Raw genomic sequence first — 8637 nt, 5'->3', positions numbered from 1 at the left:
TTTTTTAAGTCATCAGTGGGGACCCTGTGCAAGCACCACGCAGTCACATGGGTTGGCTTCTGTCCTCGCCGCCCTGTTTGCGCAGTTTATTGCCACCGCCCATCTTTAAATGTGTGTTTCATTTCTATTCACACTGATGTTACAAATGATGGCCAAAATTTTCCCTCAGTGCTCAGCGCATGCATGCATGCGCACACACACACACAGCAGACATGGCAACATTGTCCAAAAACTGCTCTCTCAAAGATAAAAGGGCAAAAGATCATTTTCCTTGTTTCATTTTTTTAAGAACAACACTTTAATAATAGAGTGTATGTATTATAAAGAATGAGTCAGATAAGCCAGCACAAGTCTCTGATCAGTCAAAATATTGAAAAAAAACATAGAGATTTCACGTAATGTAGCACATAATTGGCTAGCTAGTTTGCCAAGTTGGAGGACTGCTGGCCCTTGACAAGTATCTTGTCATTCTGAGCAATTTATTGGCTGTAACAAATGTCCTTCAAATTATTATCGTTTTAGTCTAATGTTCAAAGGAATATGTTCTTGCTATCATAACCTTTGTCACCTAAAACATTTACATTCAATAAATACTTTTGTCATTTAAGCTTTTGATTTTCAAATCATAGCCTATCGACAAGGCCTTTTTCTGGGTCCAAGCCACCACAGTGCCGTGGTGGCTGGCAGGGAATAGGGCGGAACCAGCGAATGCCGGTCTAAAAGGGTGGGACAATCTTCCCGGTTTTTCCTCACACAGAGGAAATGATGCCCATATAAGGATCGCGAGCTTCCTCCACTCAAAAAAACGCTCCTGGGATAACTTCAGTGATAGGGTCCAATCGCGAGTGCGCGCGGTTGTCTCACAAAAGTTACAGGGGTTTGGCTTTTTAGACTTTTTTGTATTAAATGAGAAAAGGAAAATACGGGTGGGTTGGACTAGCGAATTACAAAACCAAATTACAGGTGGGTATGGATAAAAGCAACGTTTAACCTTTCAACTCGATTCTGATGTATAGTTGCTGTACTACTGACAGGATACCTCAGCGCACGTGCCCCTAGCAAAGGACACACCCTTTTCTTAAACGAATAGCCCGGCGAAATAACAAACGATATGGTGGTAGTCAGCTTTGAACCCAAACCATGAGCGACAATCGGTTCAAGTTGCTCGCCTAAACCCTAGCTAATCAATCTAACCATACCTATCCAGCGAACTCACAAATCCTAGAGCCCATCCGAAAATCAGTACTATCCGAACCTCACGAAAGAAACGAATTTAACAGTGGTGAGATCGGAGCCAGTTCTTATAAATTACCCTATGCCAAGCAGCACCAACCTGAAAGGCGTGCAGTCTGATTCAAGATAAAATTCATATCAATATCTCAATATGAATATACCAGGAGGCAATTGTCGAGACTGTTACCGCATCCAGAGAGCTAATGGATCTCGCGACCGTTAAATGTAGCCTTAAATCCCTGTGCTAACATTCCACATCGCGATTCAAACGATAACAGTTATCTTACGTTAGACAGTTGCTGATAGTAACTGACACATTTTCAGACCACCTGTGTGTATCGGAAAGGACGAAACTTTGAAAATACATGCTATTTTTACCTTGCTAACCCGTATCGTACGATTATCCTGGTTAGCCCGCTGCCTCCACAGATCAACAGTAACAAAGCATTTCAATAAACTACGGCGCGATTAAACCTGGTTGTGCGTTACTCTGCACTTTAGAAAAAAAATGAGCATAACAGCTGGCCCGGGTGTTTTAATCCCCTCACTTCAAAAAAGAGCATTTCATCTGTGATGCCGCTAGCCTCAAGCCAAGCTTGTTTACAATCCAAAAGTTACTGGCAATAACGTCACCGATTGTCTGACGTTTCGTAGTGTGGGGGGTGTGGAACGAAGCATTTACGCCCTACACTCTGAATTCTAACCAATCAGTGGGCGCTACCAATCCTGGCAGTGTGCGTGCTGTCAGTCTGTATATAATGGCATGTGGTAACCAGACAGAAACAGAGAAAACATGCTCCTCTGAGTAGAAGGAACAATCAACCTTTCCAATACAGATCTGTATGCTATACATATAGCCTACTCCAGACGAGAAGAGGATTCAAGAATCAAACAGTGGACACTTTGATACGACTGTAAGAAAAACTACATCTCTTCAACTAATCTGATGCAGTCGTCTTCAACTTGCTAGCTGGAAGTATTGGCGTTGCGGGACATTTGTAAGGAGACATTCAAGAAGATTGTTGTTTGCACTTGTTCAGCGAAGTTCTGAGACCAAAGACTGGTTCCGTTGGACTTTTATCGCTGTAAGGTATTCGTGTTATTTTCAGGTTTCCAGATACATCTTAGAAGCCACTACTTTCTCTGCTTCCACCAAAGCACTCATATTTGTGCTGGCAATTAGCTGTATGTCTACAAAAATGGAACAGCCGTTTTATCACGATGATTCGTTTCTTTCTCCGTACGGCCACTCGGACGCAGGTCTGCACGACTTCAAGCTCCTTAAGCAGAATATGACTATGAACTTGGCCGAACCTTATCGGAACCTCAAGTCCCAGCTGCGAGCCGAGGCTGACTTTTACCCGTCGGCCAACCCAGATGTCGGGTCCCTGAAACTTGCTTCTCCTGAGCTGGAGAGATTGATCATCCAGAACAGCAACGGCGTCATTACCACCACACCCACCCCGAGTCAATACTTTTACAATCGGGGAATCACAGATGAGCAGGAAGGATTCGCAGACGGTTTCGTGAAAGCACTGGACGAGCTCCACAAGATGAACCATATGCCTCCGCCCAACGTGTCTATTGGAGCCGGTGGTGTGACGACGTGTACGGCGGCGGCCTCTAGCGTCTTCGGCTCCTCCCTGCAGCCGGAACCTCCCGTTTACACAACACTGAACGCTTACTCTCCGAACACTACCCTGGCGTCCGTATCCAGCTATCCCACCGCCACGATCAGCTATTTACCGCCTCACCACCAGCAGCCGCAGCACCAGCAGACGACGGCGCCCGTCTCGCATCACTTCCAACATTCACTACCCGGCGCTGGGCTTCACACGCCGCGGCTTGTAGCCCTAAAAGAGGAACCGCAAACTGTTCCCGATCTGCACAGCAGCGACGGCTCGCCCCCGATGTCTCCCATCAACATGGAAAACCAGGAGCTCATAAAGGCCGAACGCAAGAGGCTGAGAAACCGACTAGCAGCGACGAAATGCCGACGACGCAAACTGGAGCGCATCGCCCGCCTGGAGGACAAGGTTAAAAGCCTAAAGTCGGACAATGCCGGGCTCTCCAGCACAGCTTCGCTCCTGCGTGAGCAAGTCGCTCAGCTTAAACAGAAAGTCATGACTCATGTCAGCAGCGGCTGTCAGCTAATGCTGACAAGCAAGATGGAGTCGTTTTAAGCAGAGAGACTGCCTATTGGACATTGATTTAAGTAAGAACACTGGAAGGTTATTCCTAATGTAATGTTGTTGTTTTTTAACAACTCGACAGCACTGGATTCTTATTGTTGATGATACATATCGAGCCATGTACATGTTTCATTTTGAAAATGAAAGTCATTTCATGTTTTATCGTTTGAAGTATGGGTAGCCTATCTTATGTATTTGTATGGATTATCAATGGTACTTCCGGTCGCAAAGCACTGGGACCATGTTGTGTAATACACAACCGTGGAGTAGCCTAGTATCCTGGACTCTTCAGAAACACTCGCAGAGATTATGTGTTAAAATGGGTATTCGGCTAATTTCAGTCGTGTTTGGATGATGGTGTGGGAGGGGGGGGAAGGTGTACTTCATGTGTATTTTGTTTGTCTTTTTTAATACTTTTGATATTGTCATGCAATGCTGCATCAAGAAATTTAAATTATTCTATATTTGTCAGGTTGATCCCGACGAACCTTTACAATGTCATATGTTTACGTTTTGTGCACGATATATTTAAGTAAAAACTTTTAAAATTACTTTATGCTTGTGTGTACGTCAGTCTTTTAAATCGAAATAGAAACAGGTTTGGATACAACCTTAATAGGCTATTGAATTTTAATTCGATCTTAAATTCAGAGGGCAACGATATCTTGATTGATATTGATCTATAATAAGAAGTGTTAAGATGTTAACTTAGGCTAATGCATTGATTTGTCATGGGATTATTCTAATATTTTGCCCACATATGGGTTGTCAATTGACCCTATTTCCTGAAAGATCTGGAAATAAATAATAGATAAGTACAGCAAAACAGAACGCGCAGAACTATACGGCGGTCCTGACGTTTGATTCGAGAGCGTCGGGGTCTTTTCCTATTGACGCACAGGAGTATGTCCATATATGGTCATTTATGGTGCTAAGACGTCACAGCGAGGGACGCTTTCCGGGAACCCCCGCCCACGCTGCCAGTTAGAGGGGTTCAAAGTTTTTTTTTTTTTTTTTTTTTTTTTTTTCTTGTACCTCGCTGTCTCCGTGTCGGCGAAGTGAGTGTTAAATGGCAGTCAAAATAGCAACGGGGGAGTTTCCCACATTATACACGGGTACTGCTGTTGTCCAGTTCCCAAAACAACCGCTTCGAAAAACAGAACTGTGATAGATATGTAATACCGAGCAAATTTCCAGCCACTGTTTAGAAAGTAAATAAACAACCGCGAATGCTGTACAAAATGAAGAAAGAAATGCCGAAATATACACACTCAAATATGACGAAAATATTCCAAGCGGTAGCATGAATTCAGGTGCAGCTGTTATTTATATATTAGGTTTCAACTTTACACAAAAGGCCGACAGTTGTGATGCCCTTAAATTACCGTTTTATAGGTATGTAGCCTACATTTGATTTATCCAATATCCAATATCCAACTACTGCCATTGTTACATATTCCCTTATCCAGAGCGTCCATCCAGGGAAGGTCTACACGACATATATACACGTTTTCACGATATCCATTTATACAGCTGGACATTCACTGAATAAATTCAAGTTAAGCACCTTGCTGAAGGCTACAACACCACTGCCCCACCTGAGAATTTAACAGTTGGAACTCCTAAAAGCCCACTGGGATTTTAGTAGCTCTTTGGTAATATGCCAACATGCATCATTCATTTATGTTCTTAGTAACTGAGAAGTAAAACTAACCAGATTGGCTGGTAGAGAACTTAGAGAGGGCAAACAAGGTTTAGACTTTATCAAGGCCAGTAACTATTTGGAGCCAACTAACACCTGAAGCAATCTGTAAAGCACAAAGGATTGTGCACAAGGATTGTGAGTCTACTGCAGATTTGGAGGTAGGCCTATCAGATCAGAAATCACATTACTACAGTGAACATCCCGGTTGATCAAAAATAACAGAAATGAATATCATGTACACAACATACAGGTACGTACACACTTGTGGCAAATGTCCAAGACACCGGATGGACAAACATACACGGGGTGTAATGCCAAAAATGTTGCAGAGGGTAAAGTCGTGAAGTATGCGTTTGTTTGGCTAAAACGAGGCCTCGATATTTATAACATTGCACCCAGAACATTTGGAGGGAAGTGACAGTTCCGCGAGGAATGCTGGGGATTTCTGCTCTGCCAAGCCGCTCGCGGGGCAGCGTGCGAGTGGGCGTCTGGTATGCATGTGCGCATCTTCAGAGGGTGGTGGGATCGGATAGAACTTTGTGCCAGCAACATTCTGGCGGTGCGTCGACCCGCAAAAATGCACATATACTTTCCCTTCATCCGGCAGCAGGAAAGTAGCGTCTCTCTAAGAAAAAAAAAAAAAAAAAACAGTCTTCCAGCATCCCCCTTTCCACATGTAGCCTTACAGTGCACCAAGTCCCTCGAGCTGTCGTGAAATCGCAATGAAACGTCTCACTAAGATGTGTAAATACAGTTTACTAATTTGTGTATCTGAGGGTCAAAGACTTCAAAGAAGTGTTGAAAATACGGCATATCCCAGAAACGGCGAGACGCATTCCGCCTTCCCGCCTAGCTATTACAGACACATAGCTGTGCAGCTTCGCACAGATGTTTGGCCTCTAACGTCGTTGTACTCGACATGGAAATCAAAGCAGAACCCACTTCAAAAGACCGCTGAAATCTGGCGCGTGTACACTTTCACACCTTTTCTGTACCGTTTTGGAGCGAGAGTAGTTATAGATGTAACGCTGTCATCTGACACGTATTCACGAAGCGTACAATTTCCAACAACGTCTTTTGTGTTTTTTTTTTTTTCTCTGGCGGAAAATAATCTATCTCACCTATTTGGTTACGTCACGTAAGGTAGGTTTCTGGCGCTAACAACAGATTTGTCTCCATATCCTGGTGAATGCGCGCGTCAGAAATTTTGCGCGGTTGAAGTATGCACCGTTGCAGCTCCTGGAGCGTTCACAGTAACGAAGATTCTTAATATTACCGAGTAGAAAGCAAAGACAATCTGCCAGTCCTTCATTTGTTAGATTTTCTCTTCATTTCCTCCAGGGTCATATTCACTCAAGTCCCACCACTCTATTTTAACATTTTCGCCGAAGCACAAAAATAACAGAGCAAATAATGTGCAACAGCCACTGCTTTAGCGAATAATTCGTCTTTGTAGAGCCACATTGCACAGTGTAGTAATTCTGCTGTATGTCTGGACACAAACCACTAGTGCAGGAAAAACATGTACATTTTTTGTTATATCATTTAATTTGTCCCTGTCTTAAATGTTGATCTTTTAAGTGTATGAGATATAACTTTGTCCCCTTCCAGTGTATGAGATATAACTTTGCCCCCTTCCTTCATATGTGTATGTCCTTACTGTATGTTTGTAAATCTTTTGCAAGTCTACCAATGCAATAAAACAAATCCCCCTTCCAAGGGATAATTACATATTCTTTTCTGTTTAAATGTGTTCCATACCTTCATGGTACCCTATGTCACACTCTAATATCCCATCTGAGCGGAAGACACTCACACAAACACAGCCTGCCCCTGCATACAGGCACACACGTACACACACATACACACATGCCGCGCGCACTCTACCCACAACCCACATGGAAAAGCGTCTGTGATGTTAGTAATGACGTTTGAAGAAGGGGTGGGGGTGGGTTTTATTCTTCTCGCCCGTCTGCTGTCGCCCCCCCAACCCACCCCGCGAGCCATACGACTGTTCCTCCCACTCGACCCTCAAAGCTGCCTCATCATCACGACCCCCTCCATGACCTTTTGACCATTACGTCATCTGCACTCAGAGAGCCCCCTGTTTTGGGTCACCCACAGGAAGTTACTGCGTATCACACAGACCACGCACGTCCCATGCACCTGAACACGTAATCCTTTCATCTTAAAAGAGTGAAGTGTTTTTGACCAGGATAAGTGCTGTCACAATTTCTGCTGATGTAAAATAACCTGCTAATGCAACCTCAGTAACTAACTGGGCCATCACTCAGCAGTGTCTTCAGAAATAGGATTTTTTTCAGTTGATTTTTTAAAGATTGTATTATTTTGCCTGTGGTGTTTTGGCTATCAGTTTGTGCAATCAAAAATTTATCCACCACTTTGCAGAACTGATTCGATCATTTCCAGTCCTTGAATAAATCGTATGTAAGAGAAATCCATGAGATGCAGTAAGGTTTGTGAGGGTATAGTGGGATGAGGGTGGGTTACAATGTATTTGCCAAACACACAATACACCAGCATGAATGATACTCAGCAAAGTGCATGTGTTATATTTGCTTAGCAGATGCTCTTATCCAGAGCAGACTCTACCATTTTCTTTTTTTACTTTGTCCATTTATATAGCTGGGTATTTGCTGAGGGAATATGGGCACCATATAGCACAGCCACAGTAGTCCAGGGAATTGAACAAGCAGCCTTTGCATTATGGGTCCTGTTCCTTACCACTGCATCACAAATGTCTGAGTTTCTTAAATTAGGGAACCTGGCAACGAAGTCTAATCATTTCTTTCCTTTTTTCCAAAGGAAAATCATTTCACAAAATTTCATCAAAAGCTATTTATGACCTTTTGAGGTACCTTGCAGATACATTAAGCAATCACACGACCTGTGCTCCAGTAATCACTGGCAGAGGTAATTAAAGACCGAGTCCCTCAATAATACAAATTGCTCTAGGAGACCAGGAGCAGCCAACAAGACTGCTCCCCAGTTTCCATGACAAGTTCAGAAGTGCAAGCTTGTAGTCCGGAGGCCAGTCTCCATGGGAAGTATATGTAGAATGTAGAAAATAGCATACATAGTTAATGAGCATCATAAATAATTTGCCATAGTGTCAATATGAAAACAGACACTGAACTGCACAGCACACACTATGGTGCATAGACCTGCATATATATTTTTTGATATTATTGCTATTTTACGCTTACCGTTGGAGTCATTTTCCAGTGAAGTGATAAAATCAGCAATACACCCTGTTTCTTGGAAAGTAATTAATTATCTATCGCTGTCGGAACATCTTGTTCATTGAGGTTAATTGTAACCAACGTCCGAAGTATCCCATTAATGTGCGTGCGGCGCCATCTAGTGGTTAAAAAAGAAAATAATTTCCATCCCTGCAAATCATTAGAAATGGTTAGCTTGCTATCACACAAGTTCATAAGCGCACCTCAAGATATTTTTCAGGAGATTTTACTTAAAATAACTGAA

The 8637-nt window shown here is 43.1% G+C and overlaps 1 protein-coding gene across 1 annotated transcript; it reads left to right on the top strand.

The window, feature by feature from the left end:
* Window positions 1-2000: 2000 nt before the first annotated feature.
* On the top strand, window positions 2001-3976 carry LOC118795075 (transcription factor jun-B-like). The gene has a single exon (XM_036553432.1). It carries the CDS (start codon window positions 2421-2423, stop codon window positions 3414-3416), a length of 996 nt encoding a protein of 331 aa, XP_036409325.1. The 5' UTR covers window positions 2001-2420; the 3' UTR covers window positions 3417-3976.
* The last annotated feature ends 4661 nt before the right edge of the window (window positions 3977-8637 follow it).

Source organism: Megalops cyprinoides, chromosome 19 (assembly GCF_013368585.1).
Source record: "Megalops cyprinoides isolate fMegCyp1 chromosome 19, fMegCyp1.pri, whole genome shotgun sequence".
Lineage (NCBI taxonomy): Eukaryota > Metazoa > Chordata > Actinopteri > Elopiformes > Megalopidae > Megalops > Megalops cyprinoides.
This window is presented reverse-complemented; position numbering and strand designations above follow the sequence as displayed.

Coding starts and splice junctions, on each gene's coding strand:
- LOC118795075 (XM_036553432.1), top strand. CDS start 2,421: ATGTCTACAAAAATGGAACAGCCGTTTTATCACGATGATTCGTTTCTT.